The sequence below is a fragment of the Somniosus microcephalus genome, chromosome 11 (assembly GCF_052327205.1).
Source record: "Somniosus microcephalus isolate GS21.2 chromosome 11, FLI_Smic_1.0, whole genome shotgun sequence".
Taxonomy (NCBI): domain Eukaryota; kingdom Metazoa; phylum Chordata; class Chondrichthyes; order Squaliformes; family Somniosidae; genus Somniosus; species Somniosus microcephalus.
In genome coordinates, this window is record NC_140997.1 from 14851670 (window position 1) to 14873130 (window position 21461).

At 44.0% G+C, this 21461-nt stretch overlaps 1 protein-coding gene across 3 annotated transcripts in view; it reads left to right on the forward strand.

Moving 5' to 3' along the window:
• The window catches only part of LOC147110336 (dual specificity mitogen-activated protein kinase kinase 6-like), a 124533-nt gene that overhangs the window by 40298 nt on the left and 62774 nt on the right, over positions 1 to 21461 (forward strand). For all 3 annotated transcript variants that reach the window (XM_086000252.1, XM_086000254.1, XM_086000253.1), the window contains one exon: positions 17847 to 17916. In XM_086000252.1, coding sequence (XP_085856378.1) covers positions 17847 to 17916 — 70 coding nt within the window. The remainder of the gene's footprint in view (positions 1 to 17846; positions 17917 to 21461) is intronic.

The following is a 21461-nucleotide window of genomic DNA, read 5'->3' on the forward strand; positions in this document are numbered from 1 at the left end:
CTTTGGAGGTGTAGTCACTGATGTATTGTAGGAAACGTGGCATCCAGTTTGCACACAGCAAGCTCCCACAAACAACAATGACCAGATAACCTGGGTTTTTTTTTTTTAGTGATGTTGGTTGAGAGAGAAATATTGTTCAGGACACCGGGGAGAACTCCTCTGCTCTCCTTTGGAATAGTGCTGTGGGATCTTGTGTCCACCTGAGGGGGCTTGATTTAACATCTCCACCCAAAGACGACAACTCCGACAGTGCAGCACTCCTTCAGTACTGCACTGAAGTTTCAGCCTGGATTATAAGAACATAAGAAATAGGAGTAGGCCAATCGGCCCCTCGAGCCTGCTCCGCCATTCAATAAGATCATGGCTGATCTGATCCTAACCGCCAATCCACTATCACAGAACCATCTCCTGAATCTAACAGAATTAGACACACGAAATAGGAGCAGGATCAGGCTACACGGCCCCTGGGCCCGCTCCGCTACCCACAGGGCCATGACCGATCCGAACCTAGACTCATGTCCAAATTCCTGCCCGCTCCCCGTAACCCTTAATTCCCTTTACTTCTAGGAAACTGTCTATTTCTGTTTTAAAGTTATGTAATGATGTAGCTTCTACAGCTTTTTGGGGCAGCATATTCCATGGACCTACCACCCTCTGAGTGAAGTAGTTCCTCCTCATCTCAGTTTTGAAAGAGCAGCCCCTTATTCTAAGACTATGCCCCCTAGTTCTAGTTTCACCCGTCATCGGGAACATCCTCCCCGCATCCACCCGATCCAACCCCTTCACAATCTTATATGTTTCAATAAGATCGCCTCTCATTCTTCTGAACTCCAATGAGTAGAGTCCCAATCTACTCAACCTCTCCTCATATGTCCATCCCCTCATCCCCGGGATTAACCGAGTGAACCTTCTTTGTACTGACTCGAGAGCAAGTATGTCCTTTCTTAAGTATGGACACCAAAACTGTGCTCCAGGCTCAACAGCTGACGAGGTATTTTCCAGCAAGTGTCACTGGCTAGTGATCGGGAGCAGGAACCCTGGCAGATTTCCCTTCCTTCCCTAGGGATGCTCAGACCCTTAACTACAATAAGCTGATGCTGCACTGAACGGGAATTGAACCTGCAGCTCTTGGTCTGTACGGCTTCGTACTACACCAGCCGTTGTTTATATTTGCTCATCCATCGAACATGCAGTAGTCATGATTGGTCCAGGAATGTTTGAGTCCGTGAAGCAAAATGACTGCATGCTGTTGCGTCTTTCTGGAAAGCCTGGTGGAAATGAATCGCCACCCTTGTCACCGTACTTCCTGAACAGACCGAGATTGGAGTGATTCCATCTGACATTCAGATCTTTTATGAGTTGCCTATATTTTGATTTGTGATCATTTTTTATGCCTACTTAATGCCAAACAGAAAATGGGAGTCGTGAATTTGCAATCTGATATTAGCAAGCGATGTACTCCTACTGTATAGGGCATTTGTTAAAAGCACTGCATTTCATGCTTGCTGGACAGTTCTGAAGCTGAGGAGGTGCTGCCTACCTTTTTCGGAAGTTTGGAATATTTTGCAGTCATGTTCTTGGAACTTCTGCAGTTGCATTTGATGTGTGGGGGGAAAAAAAAAATGTTTTGAAAAATTCAGCTTCTCTAAAATGGGGTGGTGTTTGTACTTGACTTTGCAATGCATTTTACACCCTTTTTTAAAGAAAAGAACAAGCTTACATAAGAACATAGGAATTAGGAGCAGGAGTCGGCCATACGGCCCCTCGAGCCTCCTCCGCCATTCAATAAGATCATGGCTGATCTTCGACCTCAACTCCAATTTCCCGTCCGATCCCCATATCCTTTGAGTCCAAAAATCTATCGCCCTCGGCCTTGAATATACTCAACTTGTGTTTATAAAGCAATTAATCACCTCCGAATGCCCCAAAGCCAATGGTTTAACCACAGTTACTGTTATTACATAGAAAAATGTGGCAGCCAGTTTGCTCACAGCAAGGTCGCAGAAACGGCGAATGAACGACCAGATAACCTGTTTTTGGCGCTGGTGTTTGGGGGAAGAAGGTTTGCCAGGACACGAGGCAAAATCGCTGTTCTTCCTCAAATAATGCTATGAGGCCGTTTACATCCCCTTGAGCTAGCTGACGTCACCCTGGTTTAGCACCTCTACCGATGTAGCACTCCCTCAGTACTGCACTGAAGTGTCTGCCGAGATTATCTGCTCAAATCCATAGTGGGACCTGAACCCATGACCGTCTGACTCTGAGGCATGAGAGCTACCAGCTGAGCCAAACTGATACTTTAATGTCCTTTTAAGCATAGTGCAGATACCAAGTTTCTGTTGGATATTATAACTTGCAGCTGGTGGTGAGTTACGATTCTGTGTTTGGAATGCAGTGTTCCCAGTGACCAGCGAGTGAATGTACTTCTGGCAACTTCACTGTCATAAGTGCCTTAACGCGCGTGTCTGAAAATAGGTTTAAGCGTATAATAAAGGTTAGCTTTGCTGGGGGGTGAGGGAGAAAGAGAAGAAATTGTTTTGGTGGCTTTAACGTGACTAAATCCGAATTGGATTCTCCTCTCACTGTAAGATCTTTGCTCAATGTATTTTCCGTGGGACCAGTTTTTTTTTAAAGTACAGAAATGTAGCTGGTTTGTATTAGGTTATAACTTTGTAACATAACTGGGGAGCACAGATGATATTGTGAAACATGGTAAGTCTTACAAATATTGTTTGAACCCCAAGATTATATTCTGCAAGTAACTCTTTCCAACTTAACTGTGAAGTGGGCAGGGCACATAAGAATTAGGAGCAGGAGTAGGCCATTCAGCCCCTCAAGCCTGCTCCACCATTCAATAAGATCGTGGCTGATCTGCAACCTCAGTTCCACTTTCCCGCCCGATCTCCATATCCCTTGATTCCCCTAGAGTCCAAAAATCTATCGATCTCCGCCTTGAATATACTTAATGACTGAGCATCCACAGCCCTTTGGGAAAGAGAATTCCAAAGATTCACACTCTGAGTGAAGAAATTCCTCCTCATCTCCAGTCTTAAAAGGCCAACCCCTTATCCTGAGACTATGCCCCCTAGTTCTAGACTCTCCAGCCAGGGGAAACAACCTCTCAGCATCTACCCTGTCAGTCCCCCTCAGAATCTTGTATGTTTCAATGAGATCACCTCTCCTTCTAAACTCCAGAGTAGAGGCTCAATCTCTCCTCATAGGGCAATCCTCTCATCTCAGGAATCAATCTAGTGAACCTAGTTTTTCATTTTCCTTCACATTTATACTTATCAGTTGCTACAATGTTGTAAAATCCACCATTGCAGTCTTCTGTACGCTTTAACTAGGCCCCATTTTCATCCAGTGCAGGTGCTGAAGCTGTTTGCCTGTGCTGGGCTGCAATGTAACAAATTCTGTAGGGTTGATTTTCATTACGCTGTCGGGAAGGAGGCAGGACTACAACTTTCGGGTTTTAGTCCCGCCTACATCGACGTCTGGCCAATCCACGCGATTTTCCCTTGATTGACCTTGTTGAGCCCGCCCAGCGGGCTCAGCAGGCCAATTAAGGGCCACCCAGCAACAGGTGATGTCACAGACTGAAATTTCATCTGTCAAGAGGCCTTGGCAGATGAAATATCAGCGTTTCACAGCTGTTTGAAGCTGTTAAACACAGTCTGACTTCTAACATGAGTCCTTCTACACAGACTCAGTTAGAACTCACACCAGCAATGAAAGCTGGAGGCTGTCACTTTTGACAGATCGCAGCCATTTTGCTTTCAGTGCCGGCTGAGTGATGGACTCCCGAAACCTAGAGGAAGAAAGGCTGTTAAGGTAAGTACAAGTAATTTAAACTTCTTTACACACACCAAACACACTTGCCTTTGCACTCATGCACCCATCACTCACCTGAACACCGACATCTCGACCCCTCCAAGTCCTTCAACCCGACGGCCCACCTGCTCTAACCTGGCGTGGTTTGGAGCCGTCGGGAATCCCACACGACACCCCTCAAAATAGGGATTAGGCTAGAAACTGCCTGTTAACTACCGGTTAACAGGCAGTTAATTGGCACTAAACCCTTCCCGCCGCGGGTCCCAGTGCGGGGCGGGTACCCGCCTCCTCTGAAGGGCGGGATGGTGTCTGGACCCCCGAATTCGGGATTTTTGCCCCCCCGTCCGCCTAAAAGCCCGCCTCATGGCACACTGAAAATCTAGGCCTGTATATTTCCTAGTTGTTAGGCTTATTCAAGGATTGGCACACTAAAATTGTAGGCTCAAACTCCAAGTAACAAGATAGTAAGTAAAAGCATGCTGACGATTAGAAAACGTAGAATCAGTAAATTCAATGGCCCGGAATTTGCAGTCGGGATGACGGCAAACTGGCAGCGTTCGCCATCATTCCGCCTTTGAAACTGACCGCAGCTTCGGGATTTGGTGCACGCGCAGCCCCATGTGGAAATCCTGAAGTTGCGGTCAGTGATTGACCGCTCCGAAACAGGCTGCGCTGTGCCCCCAGCCCACAGAGCCAGCAATCTGTGTAATCAGCCCAATCATTGAAACTTCGACTCATCCGCAGTAAGCACATGGTTAAATTCCCCACTAAAAGTTCAGCCCAAAGGGATTAGGTGTAACTGGGGTTTTGACAGCATTATTACTGCTAAACAAATGAAAATTGATTTTAATTTTGTGCAGTGTCAAATTTGTCCATTTTAATAAAAATTTAAATTTAAGAACCTTTTCAAAAAAAAAATTAAATTTTTTAAATGTTTGTCCCTCTTTATTTCAGGTTTGCCTTTTTCCCATGTGAGAACCCCAATCTTTCTTTTGCTCTTTTTTAAAAAGTTAAAATTTTAAGAGCTTACTCAGTTCCTTGTTTGCTGTCTGAGAATTCTGCCTTTCGATTGGCTGCTTAGACAGCCTGCTGACGTCACGGCAGTTCACACAAGGGGATCCCCACAACCGTTCATTGATTTGAATTGAACTGCGGAAAACCCGAAGTGCTCGACACGGGGATTGCGAGATCCTTGTGCGAAGCGTACTTCGCGGCCAGCAGCGAACACCTTCGCTTTGCTACTAACCACAAGTTCTGTGGCATTGTAATAGTGTCAGATCTGAAGCTAGTTTGTTTAACTAGATATGAATTGGATGTGCCATTTGCAAAGGAGACTTCTTCCCCACAAGTAGTATTTTTTTTTTAATACAGTGTCTATATGATTTTGAAGCCAGTCAGTTTGCACAGTTCATATCTCTACGCAGATCTTTCTCAAGTATTAGGCTACAGTCATCATATCTGCTATGAAAGAAATGGGAATCAAAAACCGAGTGACTGGTGGAGAGAGGTCAGTTGTATTTGCAGTGTGCCTGGCTTTGGTGCCCTGCTGTTGTAAGGTTCAGTTATTCAAAGTATTCAGTATGTTCCCAAGTAATGAGCTCAAGTTTATAGTTTTACTTTTTCTCTCTTGAATTTAAAGGTTTATTTTCAAAAGTGACATTTCTTTAACCGCTCCCCGCCCAATCCAAATCAAATTGGCATTTTGCATGCTTTTCCAGGTACACAGTGTATGCTTATGCACCACCAGAAACTGGGTCTGTCATGCTAACCTTCCAGGTAGGCCAAGTGCTGTAATGCAATCTTCCAGCATCCATGTGGCGAGATGCTTTCGACAACAAAGCTGCTTACTCTTTACGAATCCTCTAAGCAGTGGGGCACAGTCTCCTTCTGCCCCTCTAACAATGTCGCAAAAAAATCCATTTATTTACCCTTTTCACACTCGCCGACCACCAAAAGCCAAAATATAAAGCCTGCTGGGTGTACAGTAAATAGTTACCTCATTATACCTACACCAATGAGTGGAATTACTAGTAGGTGGGATGTTGAAGGAAAATGAAAAGCTCGGTAGCATACTTGCCTAGTAAAGTACCTCCCATAATAAAAGCAGAAAATGTTGGAGATACTCAGCAGGTCAGGCAGCATCTGTGAAGAGAGAAACAGAGTTAACGTTTCAGGTCGGTGACCTTTCGTGTGAACTGGAAAAAGTTAGAGATATACAAGAAACTCTTTTTTTTATCCGGGACTGGCATGGTGCCGGTTGATCAAAAAGTTGGGATTACAGAGAGGTATACGTACTAAGGTACGAGAGCCCCGTACACGGCCACAGATCCAGGCGTCCCTGTTGCATGGCAACAGGTGCAGGAACCCCGGTTACACGGCCACTAATATGAAGTAAAATTTACCTGAACCTACTCCTGAATTTTGCCGGTTAAGATAGATTTCCGGTTATTTAGGTGCCGGTAAAAGAGAGTTTCCTGTATTAGGATTTAAGCAAGTGTAGGGAAAGGGAAAGGGGGAGGAAAGAACAAAAGGGAAGGTCAGTGATAGGGTGGCAGGGAGGAGAGATTAAATGATAAAAGGTATGATTGTACAAGGCAAAAGGAGATGGTAATGGGGCAAGTAAAGAAACAAAAGATGGATCTAGAAGTGGTGTAAATGGGAATATCAGAATCGCTGCCTTTCAAAGTGTACCGTGCCTCTCAGTAAATGCCTATTTTTGCAGGGAACTTTCAGCCCTCCCAAACCACACTGGTATTATGGAAGGTAGTAGCACCATGTGTACCTTCTGGCATGGCTTGCTTGGCTTTAATGAGTGTTGGTGCTTTTGACTGGGTTAGAGGCCACCCAAGCCAGTAAAAATGACTACCAGCTGGGATATTTTTCCATATCACTTGGTAATGGCTTTTTCCGGGGTCAGTAGATTCCAGATTTACCCTAGTACCACCCTCTTCCCCTGCTCCAGGCTGGTTTAAAATGCATCTATGAAACTAGTCTAGTAGGTACATGGGACAACCGCCATAGCCTAGATCAGCACAAATGGCTTTTTGGGGGCCACGTTTAAAATTAAAATTTTAGTTACAATTTAAACACTTAGTGATGCAGCATCCTGAAGGGTCAACAGGTGTTCCCCTAATAGACCTGTGTGGTTTGCAGCACTGTAAAAGATGGGTCAGTCCAAAAATATTGGCCCGATCTTACATCTGGGATGGGGAGCAATTTTGCAATTGGGAGGCCAGGGTCGGGCGAGGATCGGGGTCCCGGAGCAGAGGGGCGATCGGAAGCGTCGGGGTGGGGAAGATTGTAAAGGTTGGAGGGAGAGATCGGGGTGGGGGTGTCTGATTACTGTGGGTGGGTGAAGAGGGTAAGCTAGATCCAGCAGGTAAATGAAAAGGCACCTGGATCCAGCAGTCCTCCCCTTCCTTTAGCTGCCCCGGCTGGCCAGGGTTAAATTTAAAATGGTACTTAATTCTGAGGCCCACAGCCTCGTTACAATATTTAATAGACCAACCTGCCCCCTGCGAGCGGGTTGTTTGCCTGCCTCCATTGAAACAAGAAGTGGGCGGGTTGGAGGCGGCTTTCAGATTGTTAACATATTTACGTGCCACCCGACCCAAACCCACCTGTTTTTGGGGGTTAAAATTCACCACGTTATGTTTTCTTAAGGAGAAATCTTTTTAGGTCTGTATTCTCAGACTGTTAGCAGATAAGCACATCAGTAACCCGCCCCATATAATGCAAACATTGAACTAGCATGTCGGATTGTAATTTAACAAAAAGAAAAGCACCATAAGGCTGAGAGGAGAAACTGATTAGGTCATGCTATAATTATAGTGAAATTGCATTGTGTAAGATTACTATCTAATATAACCTTTTTGTATGAAATTCTTTTGCTATTTTAACAAAGATGTTAACTGTCTTATTTTGGTGCCTTTGTCAGACCAGCAGACAGAGGAAAAAAAGAAAGACTTGCATTTCTATAGCGCCTTTCACGACCTCGGGACATCCCAAAGCACTTTACAGCCAATGAAGTACTTTTGGAGTGTAGTCACTGTTGTAATGTAGGAAACACAACAGCCAATTTGCGCACAGCAAGCTCCCAGAAACAGCAATGTGATAATGAACAGATAATCTGTTTTTTAATGATGTTGATTGAGGGATAAATATTGGCCAGGACACTGGGGAGAACTCCATTGCTCCTCTTCGAAATAGTGCCACGGGATCTTTTACATCCACCTGAGAGCGCAGACGCGGCCTCGGTTTAATGGGCCGGAAATTCCGACCCCTACGGGTGGGTACGCGCTGTGTACCCACCCGTAGGGACATCGGAAATGCCGGTTTCAGGCATGCGCTGGAAACCGGCATTTCTGATCTGTCAAGAAAGCTCTTTACTGATCCTCCGTGGAGCAGGGCCTCTGCGGGTGGAGAGTTCCGCTTTTTGGAGACCCTCCGCCCGCAGAAAACACTTACAATTCTTGCGCCTGATAAAATCAGGCATAAGGCCTGCTTTTACCAAGATGCGAAAAAAAAAAAAAACTCCCACTGATTTATCATTTAAAAATACTTTAAAAAAGGTAAGTTTATTTTTTAGTGCCGTAAAAAACTTTTAATTTTTTTTTTTCAAAAATGTAAAGTTTTGTATAAAATAGTTAATGGACTTTCAAGTCATTTTAAAAAGTGATTTAAAAAAAATCTGTTTAAAGTTTTACTATGTTGTGGGGGTGATCTCCATTCATATATTTGACAGGTCTTCCTGTCAAGTGTATGAAGGGAGATTCCCTTTTGTGATTGGCTCCCCATGGCCCACGTGATCCCAGGGACGCTGCGAACTACCTGCGCCTCTGGGATACATGGGCCCTGCACACTGGCAGTTTGGAGAGGCCCAGGAGCGGAATTGTGCGCCTCCCGGGAGCCCTCGGGTCAGGCGCAGATTTTTCCAGATCGCAGTCCTCCGCCCGCGGGAGGCCTGCGATCGGAATATCTGGGCCAATGTCTCATCCGAATTTCATACGAACATATTCATTATTAATGTGGCACTGTGATCAACTGTCTTTTTTGTAATACCCTTTTGGTAAATGCAGTGAATACTGACACATGCCGAATATCCACAAGCTACCCATAACTGATCATCTGATGACAAACTGCCATAATCAATCTTGTATTATAATATTTGAACAGTACACAACATCCTGTGTTATGCTTAACATTTGTAAAAGAAAAAGTTTTAATAAAATAAAACATTTTTGTCCCCCCCCCCCCCCCCAAAAGATTGTCAAATAATAAGCATTAGAGAGCCAAAAATTACTGCAGTGTTCATTTGCTAATATCGCAAAACAGTAATTTAATGGCTCTTAACTTTGCAAAGGTTTATTGGATCAGAGTGGTCAAAAAGTTATGATAAAAACATGATGCAATACTTCCTTGTTTGTTTGAAACTTTATGTATTTGGGCTTGTTAGTAGAATGACTTCAGTTTAGAAATCGTCTAATTTTGCATCAATATGAAGTGAAACACTTCTGTGATCTTTGAAGATTGTAATGTTCTGTTCTTAAACCTTTCAACATGGTATTTCCTTTGTGTGTGTGTGTCTCAAACTCTGAATGTTACTCGTCCATAACATCTGCAAAGTTAATGTATTAACTCTTCTGAAATGGGAGAATTGGACCGCAGAAGGGGTTTTCCTTTGCCGTTTTCTTGGACAGACTCCTGATTTGCAAGCTGCTGAAATTGGATGGTGAGCTGCAATGTGACATAGTGAAGTGTTCTGCTCCAAACCCACGCACAATATAGGGTTTCAATGGGGATATATGGACTCTGCGGAAGGCTGCAGGTTTATTTGGCTAATCCTGAAGTGTTTTTTTTTTATATACGTAGTTTAATTTCACCAGAACAATTGGACATCCTAGTGCATGCTGACCTTAAACTGATGGGGAAATTCCAGACCCTCTGGGCTAGCCATTTAAAAAAAAAAAAAAAAAAAAAGTTTTTAGTTCATCATCATAGGGTTGTTTTTATAGAGCACATTTCCTATTGAAATATCTTGGTGCTTTACACACTGAATTACACAATTGAAGTGCACTGTGATAGTACCTCTCCTAGTTTGGTGTTCGCTGCAAATTTAACCAATTTGCATTGAGCTTTTGAATCCAAGTCATTGATGTAAACTAGAAACTACACCGAACCCTGGACACCCCACTTAGTACGTGCCCCCCCCCCCACCCCAACATAACTCTTCTAACAAGTACCTGTTGTTTTCTACCTGTCAGACAGTTTTTTTTCTCTCTTCCTAAGAGTGTCCCTCAATCTGGGCAGCTTTGAGCTTTTACTAACCGCCTAACATGAGAATATAAGAAATAGGAGCAGGAGTAGGTCATTCAGCCCCTCGAGCCTTCAATAAGATCACGGCTGATCTTCAACTCCACTTTTCTGCATTATCCCCATATCCCTTGGTTCCCTTAGTATCCAAAAAAACTATAATTCTTTGTCTTGAGTATACTCAACAGCTGAGCATTGACAGCCCTCTGGGATAGAGAATTCTCCTCCGCTCAGTCCTAAATGGCCGACCCCTTATTCTGAGCCTGTATGTGATTGTCTCATTCTAGGCCCTGGGAATCCAACTGCGTCTTGACAAGATGAGCTATCCATGGCTTTGGTGGTGTTAATCTAGGTAGAACCTTAGTTCTAGTTATATTTCGGAACTAGTCGATGCTGAACAAAATTACAGAGAATCTCTGCATCACTGTCTGTTTTTAAAAAAATCAGAGCATGTTAAAGATATTTCCTTTTTTTAAAAGCTAAAAACAGAAAATGTTGACATACACATTGGGTCTGTTGGCATCTGTACAGAGAAAAGACAGATTAATATTTCTGGTGTAGATCCTTTTTTGTCGGAACTGAAAAGTAAGCAAACCTCCGAGTGGGTTGGGAAAAGAGAGGAGAAATGGGAGGGAGGGGAGTGGGGAAAGAAACTCCAGATACAGGAAACTTCGCGATATCCGGCACTGATGGGACCGAGCTGCTGCCGACCTATCAAAACTTCCAGATAGACCAGCGCTAATGTTGAAGGATACGGAGGTTTTCATCTCCGTATCTGACAACAAGCATTGTTGCTTAGCAACAGCTTGTAAACGCTCGGCCCGTACCTTGGAAGCGTCTCTGAAGCTGTTGCTAAGCTACAGAGATGCTTTCCAGAGCCTGACTGTTTTATAAAAAAAAATGCTAGGAGAAGAAAAAAAACCTAACCAAAATGGCTGCTGATTTCTGCCGTTAGATCGAGGTTTCCGGACATACAACCTCCGGATAAACCAAAGTTTCCTGTACTTCAGTCACATAGAGGAAGTAACTGGGTTGAATAGCCTGCAAACTGCTTAATCGAAAAGCAGGAAACAGTTAGATGATACAACAGATCATCACCGTCAATGAAAAGGCATTAGAAGAACAAAAGATTGATGCAGCTGGGCAAAACAGTGGAAAAGCATGGGAAAGGTCCAGACAAAGATGATGGGCAAGAAAATGGGGGGGAATATGGAGGTAAAGGAACAAAATCCCGCAGATGCAGGACATCTGTAACGATAGCAGAAAATGCTGGGAGCATAAAAGTGGGACTGAGGGTCCTGATGAGGAGAAAGGGGTATTGGCTTATTTTTTTTCTCAGTAATTCAAGCCTCGGTTTATTATTTCTCAACTGTCCTTTACAAAAGAAAAGATCAGATTGAAAATAGTTTTGACTAAAAACAATACAAAAAAAAGTAACTAAAATTTAGGAACCAAAGACTAAAACTACAAGTAACATTTCTTCCAGACTGTAAGGGAAGTGAAACTGAAACCCAAGGCCCAGAGATGAGACCAAAAGTAAAATTCTGAGGCTGAAAGTAAAATTCTAAGACTAAAACAATGTGAAGCCATAGATGGCCTTTTGGCCTGATGTGTTTGTGCTGGCTCTTTACCAGGGCAACTCAAAACTGATCCCACTGCCTTGCTCTCCGAGCACAGTATCTTCCTCTGAGAAATGGCTGCAGATTTGTGGTGGACTCGAGCAGAAAGGGAAAGAGTTTGATTTAAGTGGCAATTGAAGGGGTCCAGGGACCTCCTTGGATTCTGAGTGGCTCAGTGGGCAGCACTCTCGCCTCTGATTCAGAAGGTTGTGCGTTCAACTCCCACTCCAGACTTGAGCACAAAAATCTAGGTTGACACTCCACTAGTACTGAGGGAATGCTGCACTGTCGGAGGTGCCGTCTTTCGGATGAGACGTTAAACCGAGGCCCCGTCTGCTCTCTCTCAGGTGGACGTAAGAGATCCCATGGCACTATTTCAAAGAGGAGCAGGGGAGTTCTCCCCGGTGTCCTGGCCAATATTTATCCTTCAACCAGCATCACTAAAACAGATTATCCGGTCACTAGCACATTGCTGTTTGTGGGAGCTTGCTGTGTGCAAATTGGCTACCGCGTTTCCTACATTACAACAGTGACTACACTTCAAAAAGTACTTTATTGGCTGTAAAGTGCTTTGGGGCATCTGGTGGTTGTGAAAGGCGCTATACAAATGCAATCTTTTTGAGTGGGAAAACTGCTCCTTTTCTAGTGACCAAATCCTTGCTCGTGTTTTCTTCAAGTATGCGATTTCCGCCCCCCCAACCACTCCAAATCTTGAAACACTTGGCGAATTCCTGATTTCTATCAGGGCCTTTTGGCAAAGGACTGAGTGGATTTCAGTAACTTGTGAAGGGAGAAAGTCTCAGGAAAAACAAAGCCATCGTGACCCGTGCCCCTCCTGTTGACCTGTTCCTCGCACTAGTGTAATTGGCAGGTTCTTGTAGATGGTGCATTGGAAGGAGAGGGAGAAGTGCTCTGGTTGCTACATGTTGCAGCATTGGAGAGGCGTTTGCAAAGTTGATATTTTCTAGCAAAATCATAAATACATTCAAAATGAACAGATTTACCATTTCCCTAACATAGTGAACAGAACAGTTCTTCCTCCTCCTAGTCAGGAACGACATGGCCCAATGCAGGTTCTAGAGCCAGAATTAAAAAACTTCTGGGGGAAAAAAAGAAATGGGAATATTCTGTACAGATGGCAAAGTCCATGAGCGTTTCCATCAACTTACTGTTACTAGTGTCAGTGCTGTCAAGCAAAACAGTTTTGTGCAACTGTTGTGTGTTCAGATTATCTGTTGCTAAATCATTGTGATCTCTCCAACATTGATTTTCCTTGCGATGTACTCATTCCACAAGTTCACCATTGGCGAGAAGTGAAAACTGCTTTACGCTGACACTAAACTTGGAGTGTAAATTGATGAACCCCAAACTGACCAGAGGTGGAGTGAGACTGTGTGAGAATCCTTGCACAAGACAATTCCCTTCCGTCACCAGGTCCTGGGTTTGGGCTGGATTTGCTGTAACTAGCGTCTGTGTGAATGGAATCCCGTGTTGTGGTTACTAGTAAATATTTCGTTCCTATAGAGCTTAATAAGAACATGACATAAGAATTGGGAGCAAGAGTAGGCCATACGGCCCCTCGAGCCTGCTGCGCCATTCAATAAGATCATGGCTGATCTTCGATATCTACTCCACTTCCCCGCCCAATCCCTTGATTCCTCTGGAGGAATTTCTTCACCCAGAGAGTGGTGAACCTGTGGAACTCTCTACCACAGAAGGCGGTGGAGGCCAGTTCATTAAATATATTCAAGAAGGAGTTGGATATATTGCTTACAGCTAAAGGGATCAAGGGGTATGGGGAGAAAGCAGGGACCGGGTACTGAATTTGGATGATCAGCCATGATCGCATTGAATGGCGGAGCAGGCTTGAGGGGCCGAATGGCCTACTCCTGCTCCTATCTTCTGTGTTTCTATGAGTCCAAAAATCTATCTATTTCAGCCTTGAATATACTCAACGACAGCATCCACAGCCCTTTGGGTTTAGATATGCTTCAACGACAGCATCCACAGCCCTTTGGGTTTAGATATGCTTCTTTTCCCCTCACTTTTTAATGGAATTGGTGTGTAGGGGTCTGGGTGGGCAAGGATTAGCTGGCCATTCACGTTGGGGTCTGGTTTGAATCCATAACGGACTAGCAGTTTTAACGTGGTTCCAAAGCGGATGCAAACCCACAACACCCATCTGCGCTAATGGTAATCTCGAGCCATAATGACAGCTGCTGGATGCAGTAGAAACCATCACACTGGTACAGTAGGAGGTGTCCTTCTGGGGCTGAGGCTCTATTGGATGGAGCTGTGTCTGACCGAGTGCTTGATGCTGAAACTATCTGTAGATGATAAAATTGGAAAAAATGTTTCATTCCCCACTACATCCTTCACCTTGATGACCATAAATTAGACCCAATAAATTGTTCTTTTTTTAAACAGAAAAGGGACAGGTGCTTTTATTTAAATTTTGAATTTGCATACATTCTGGATCCAAGTCTGTGCTATAATGCGATAATTTCTCCAGAAGAGCTATCTTACAGCCAAGTCCAACAGGAGGCTATTATTGTAATTCTGCTTGTGACGGTGCCAACATTTTTATTTTATCATTTTATCTGGGGGAAAAAAAAATTCCAAGTTTCCTGTCAGGTGCTGATGACAAGCAGATGACTCATTGGGATGGGGGACAAGAAATAATAGCAGTGATGCACAAACAGTGAACATTGTGCAATCCAGTACTCTGTATAGAGCACGTGAAGGAGTGCATTTTACTTTTGTGTGATCACAATTGCATCATAACTATATGATAACTGAATAAAAAGGGTGGGTGGGGGGCAGAATTGGAAATGGGGGAAGCTTCAATGTTGGCAATACACAGCAGCAGTCATAGGAACAGGCGTAGGCCATTCAGCCCATCGAGCCTGTTCTGCCATTCAATTAGATCATGCCTGATCTGTATCTTAACTCCATCTGCCTGCCTTAGTTCTGTGACCCTTAATACTATTACCTAACAATAATCTATCAACCTCTGTGTTTTAAAATTTTCAATTGACCCCTAGACTTAACAGCTTTTGGGGGAGAGAGTTCCAGATTTCCACCACCCTTTGTGTGATGAAGTGCTTCCTGACATCACCCCTGAATGGCCGGGCTCTAATTCTAAGGTTTTGCCCCCTTGTTCTGGACTCTCTCCCCACCAGAGGAATTAGTTTCTCTCTATCCTATCAAACCCTTTTAATCATCTTAAACACCTCAATTAGATCACCCCTTAATCTCCTATACTCGAGGGACTATAAGCCGAGTTGATGCAACCTGTCCTCTTAATTTAACCCTGTTCGCCCCTATCATTCTGAAATGTGTAAAGAGGGAGGGTGGGTTAACATTTGCTTTCTTCTGCAGGTGCTGATGTGCCTGCTGTCTACTGACATTTTCAATTTTTTTCTCCCGCACACACTCTTAATTTATCCACTGACAGTTTTCTATAATACGCCTCTGTTGGTAGAAAAGTGGCCTTGGGATGAGATTTAAGAAAATCTTAACCAGAACTTTCTAAATGTGTTTACAGAGAAGCCCTGGGGCAGTATTGCAGGAAGACAAAACCACATGCATTACTCAGATATGCTTACTTGCTAATTGCCACAAATCTTTGTGGCACTTCTCCTGATTTCACCTTGTTCTTTAGGAGAGGGGAGGACGGGGGAGAATAGTTTCATTTCATTTCTTTTTCAACATGTTGATGCACTGCCTGTGCAGTTCAACGTTGCATTCATTCTTGTCTTTTTCTATTTCCTCACCTCCCTTCTGTTGCGACTCCAACTCCTTCACCTACATCCTTCCTGTGTCCAAATTTTGGGATGTTGAACTTGGGCAAGTGCAGGCATGTCACTGATGTGTTGAAGTCTTGAATAAAAAACATAAAATGGTGCAAATGCACAGCAAGTTGATCAGTATCTGAAAGGGAGACATTTCTTATGTTAATTCATTTCTTACCATTTAATCTTAACTGACGTGCTGTCCATTTCCATCCTGTTCTGTTTTTAATTTTGAATATTCATCATTTTATGATTGTTCTTTTTGACTCCATTTCATGCATTAACCAATTTGATGTTTGCAAAATTTGAAGAAGAGCAGGGGAGTTCTTCCCAGTATCCTGGCCAGCATTTATCCCTCAACCAACATCACTTAAAAAAACAAAACTTATTATTTGGTCATTATCACATTGCTGTTTGTGGGAGCTTGCTGTGCACAAATTACAACAGTGACTTCACTTGAAAATTGGCTGTAAAGCAGTTTGGGATGTCCTGAGGTCGTGAAAGGCGCGGTATAAGTGCAAGGCTTTCTTCTTTCTAATAGGAAGTGGCAGAGCTGATGCAGTAACTCCCCTCTTTGTTGAGACAGATAAAGCCAAAGTGAAGGTGGTTTAACCTAAACAAAGTAGATTGTATTAGCGTTATTCATAACTGAACAGGAATTCTAAACAACATTTTTGCTATTGTATACCAGCACTCACCATTGTTTGATATTGTATATCAGAGGAACTGCAGCCATGATTCTTTCAACGTTTTGATAGGGTGAAGTATCGCAATTCATGTCAAATTATTTTAGTGCTGTGACAGTTTCAGCCACGGTTTGTGTTGGTGACTACAAGGTTTTCCTCGTTATTCAAAGTGTTTATTAATGTGCTAAAGTTGTATTATCCGGTAATTTGAATTGAGCAACATAAATACCACAGGAAAGTATGAATTTAGTGCTTTAAAAAAAAAAAAAAATAATCAGATCATTTGGTTGAAGGGACTTTGAATGAAGAGGAGTAGACCACTCGCCTAGCGGTAATTGCATCTCCTGCAGTATCCAACGTGTGCCAAAGTACAGGTGGAAATTGATAGATTTTACCTTGCTATCTTTTAGCTGCACCCACTTCTGACAACACGTTCAGTTTATATTCCTTCTCGTACAGATCAAAGGTCCACATTCCAATCCGCGTCGTCTTATTAAATCATCCCAATTTTCTCTGCAGCTCTCCGGAAGCTGCTGACTATTCTGGGGCGTGGTTCCACATGTGCCAGCAGCTCCCAGAGGTAGAGGTGGTTATTCTTCATGGGTGAGCCCAAGCAATGCATGTCGAGATGGTGTTTGACTTTGGAGTTTATCACAGTCAAGCCCAATCTGGTCTACATGTGTACATTTCCAACCGGGATCACTGGATGATATTCAGGAATGATTTGTTGTCCCCCCCCCCCCCAAACTTCCAAACCCAGAGATCAATTGTAGCACTCTAACTGTTGCCCCGGCTGAGCTTCGCTAACTTGGCACAGACTGGGGCTGAAATGATACTATAACGCATAATGTAGACTGATAGTGCAGAAGTGAGGGAGTGCAGCATCGTCAGAGGTGCCATATTTTGGATGAGACATAAAACCGACGACTCGCTTGCCTGTTCAGGTGGTCTAGTTCAGCCCGAGCGACTGGCCAGAGAGGGTGCTGGAGCTAATAGCAAGGGAGCAGAGCTTGTGGCGGAAGCCAAAAATGATGGTTTCCATATTTCCAGCGTTGAGCTGGAGGAAGTTGTGACTCATCCATGATGTCGGACAGAGTCTGACAGCACAGAGATGGTCAAGAGGTCAGAGGAAGTGCTGGAGAGGTAGGCCTGCCTGTCATCCGCATTCGGATAAGAAACTGATCCCATGCAAATGGATGACGTCACCAAGGAACAGCACGCAGATAAGGAAATGGAAAGGACCACGGTTATGGTGCGAAGGAAGCAACAGAAACCATTGCTGGAGATATACTAGCTGTGTTCCAATAGGTTAGAATAGAAGCAATGAAGGGCAGGCCCCTGAAGGTGGACTGTCGAGGAAAGGCAATAGAAGTGGATGTCAAAGGCTGCAGAGAAGCCGAGGGGTACAAGGAAGAATAACGCACCATGTCAATGTTTTCAGTATATTGGTGATAATAAATAAGCCAAGTAACTTGTATAGTGCAAGTGCACAGGGAAAAACTCTGTTTGCCTGATTATTTTTTGCCAGCTCATCAGCTATGAAATTAGTGTGAAAGCTAGCACTCATTTGACCTTTTACATCTCTCTTTTTGTTTGTTTTACAGGAAAAGTGAAGAAAAAACCTAATTTAAAAATCTCCGATGATGTCTTCAAACAGCCAGTTACCAGCCCGACGTAAGAGAACCCCTTACTAAACTGGAGTCGCATATCTGCCCTAATGTCTGTCTGTTTGTGCGGGCGCGTGCGTTTAAAGAAAGTAGCAAAAGTCCCTCCTGATGGCTTTGCAGAGAAAAGCACCGCTCAGCATCGCAATAGGCCATACAGACCAGAAAGTTGCAAGCTTGGACCCTGGATGGTGTTGAGTTAGTGGTGTGAGAATTGCTCAGAGTGCTCCTGGGTCAGGGACAGAAAAAAAAATCCGTTTCTAATTGCTATCCAGTGACCCCCCCCCCCCTACTGAAGAGCCCATATGGATGTCACGGGAAGTGGATTGTGTTTGAGCGTGATACCTGCTGGCACTCGCTGTCAATGGACACTAGGTGAAGTACTAGAGGGCTGGCAGCACCTATACAAACACTAACTGCAATAGTCAGCACTTACGGGAGAGGAGGGAAGAAGGACAAGACTGGGGGGAAGAAACCAACTGAATAAAAAGTATGAGAACATAAGTAATAGGTGCAGAGTAGGCCATTCGGCCCCTCAAGCCTGCTCCACCATTCATTAGGATCATGGGTGATCTTCTACCTCCTCTCCACCTTCCCGCACTATCCCCATATCCCTTGATTCCCTTAATATCCAAGAATCTATCGCTCTCAGTCTTGCATGTACTCCACGACTGAGCCTCCACAGACTCGCAAGGTTTGCAGGACTTTATAAACCACTGTCTTGTGGTTTAGAAAACATGCTATTCTCCTCTGTGGTAGAGAATTCCAAAGATTCACCACCCTCTGAGTGAAGAAATTTCTCCTCATCTCAGTCCTAAATGGCCGACCCCTTATTCTGAGACTGTGACCCCTCGTTCTAGACTCCCCAGCCAGGGGAAACAGCCTCTCCGCATCTACCCTGTTAATCTCTAAAAATTTTATATGATCACCACCTCTCATTCTTCTAAATTCTAGGGAATATAGGCCTAGTCTCCTCTTGTTTATTCCAGGAATATTGTCACTAAGGTTTGGCTCATTTGACAATTTATTTAATATTACTTTATACTCTGCATCAGAAACTGAATGAAAGTTCCTTTTTGCTGCAGTTGTCATTAAAAGCCATCGGTATATATTTTGAAAGCTGCAAAAACATTCAGTCTGCAAGAGAATAGCATGTTTTCTAAACCACAAGACAGTGGTTTATAAAGTCCTGCAAACCTTGAGAGTCTGTTGTATCTTGGAACACTTGCCCAGCCAGTTCAGAATTTTTAGATAGAATGAGTATCTGAAAATATGTCTTTCTATTGACCTAACTATTTGCCCGAGGATTTTTGTACCTAATTTCCTGCCATCCGATTTTTTTTTTCTCTAGTCTTCTAAAGGCTCAAGTTTGGGTACAGCTCCACCAACATCAACTGCTCTCCAGCACCTTGTCCTAGTGGACCTTCATGTATGATGTTAGACACTGAGCATTAGTAGGTGATTCATTGGGGAGGGGTGGTATCGGAGCGGAGTCTGATCCTGTACTCTCCTAACTCTGACATCAACACACATGCACTTTCCAAGAGTACTTGGATAGCAATCAAGTATTGGAAGCCTCTTTGCTTTGCCCCAGCCCAGGGACAGCAGAGGCCAATTTTAATTCCCTCACCATGGCTCCAGCTGAGACCAGGCAATTGAGCACAGACTGGCGATCAAATGGATAACTTTCCCAGTCTGTGTGGCCCAGTTCTACGCTGGAGAGTACCTTTGCCAACCTAGTCATCTGGGTAGCTGTACATTTACTCTCTTGTTTAAGCTTTGCCTGCAATGTGGCCACTGAATTTTGCCATGTAGCCTTGCATCATGTGCCTGGCGGTGGAATGTTTGACCATATTTGAATACGAGACCATAGATATTTCTTTAATTGTTCTTCATGCTTGACACCAAGAGGAATTTATTGTGTTACTGCATTCTGATGCTCCTGTATATATTTAAAAAGGCTAACACATAATGTCAAGGTGATGCAACTTGTGTTGCGAGAGGGTTGTTTTTCAAAATGAGGGGGTATGTGGATCATTGACACCTCAACAGAGAGAAAAGTATTGAAGCTATTTAGTTGCCAATGGTTCTTTGGCCTCTTTTGCAACTTGTGCATCATTTTGTTTAAACCTGTCACGCAATAAATTTAACCTACTAAACATATTCCAAATAGTATCTGTCAATAGGAAACTTTTACTTGACAATTTTCTCCTTCCCTTCTTCATAAGGGGCTGGCTGTTACTGAGCTAGGTTCAAAGGCAGCCGACACTCTGATGCCTCGCCCAATTGATCGTTGTTAATGTACGAGCCTTGACTGTGACTGGTGTCAGGCTGTTCGATTGTGGGGATATCACAAGTCAAACCTGATCCTGTCCTCTCGCAATGTCCACATGCATGGCAATCAGGAATGAGAACCGTGGCTGAGGCCAATTGTAGCACTCTTACTTCCGTCTTAGCTGAGATCGGGTAATTCAGCACAGACTGGGGATTCAACTTGGCACCTTCCAGGCCTGTACGGTCAGCCACACGCTGGATAAACTTTCCAAGCTGCTGGTTGAGATTGCAACAGGAATTTGCTCTTGCAGGCCTGAAAGTGAAATATCTCCAATCACCTTTTGTGCCTGACCTGGACGGTTTTATGGAAAGATAGCCATTTAATACTGGTTAACATCTGAAACCTCCTTCTCCCTTTTATATTGCAGTGTTGTAGCCAGCAGCAGTCCTAAATCAATCCTCCTTTCACTATAAATGAGGAGCCACCAGGGAAGTGGAGAACCACCTCGGGAGGTTGCCATTTTGTTTCTAGCTGTCGGTGGCCTGCATGAACCTTCCCATCCATCCAGAGAAATGCAGCCAAAAAAGAAACTTGTGTTCTGTGACATTTAAAACAGCTACGCATGGGCAAGATCATTCATGTGCGGTTTTCTCTCTTACCAGTAGTGCTGTGGAATCAGTCCAAGTGTAAATGGGGTGGATTCCCAGGCCCAGCTTATTACACTGCCTCTTGGCAATGAAGCTGTTCTGTAATAGAAGCAGTAATGTCAACCCCACTGTCTCATAAATCAAGAGACAAAATCTTAAAATCACATGATTTGGTATAAAAAATCATGAGGTTTTTTTCCCGACCCGACCCCTCGCTGACCTTTGCTCCCGGGCAGGAAGTGCATTCCGTGACCGTTGCTCCCGGACAGGAAGTGCATTCGTCCATCACTAACCGATTACTGGCATAAGAACAAAAGAAGTAGGAGTAGGTGGATCGGTGGACCCACTGTCTCGTCACGCACAGGCCGGCTTCGCTTTTGACCATTACTCTTTCAGGAACATAACCTCCTACAGCCCTCCGAGATCTCTGCACTCCTCCAGTTCTGGCCTCTTGCGCATTCCCAATCTTGAGCGCTCCACCACTGGAGGCCGTGCCTTCAGCTGCCAAGGCCCCAAACGCTGGAATTCCCTTCCAAAACCTCTCCACCTCTTTCTCCTTTTAAGACGCACCTTAAAACCTACCTCTTCGACCGAGCTTTTGGTCACCTGCTCAAATATCTTGTGGCTCGGTGT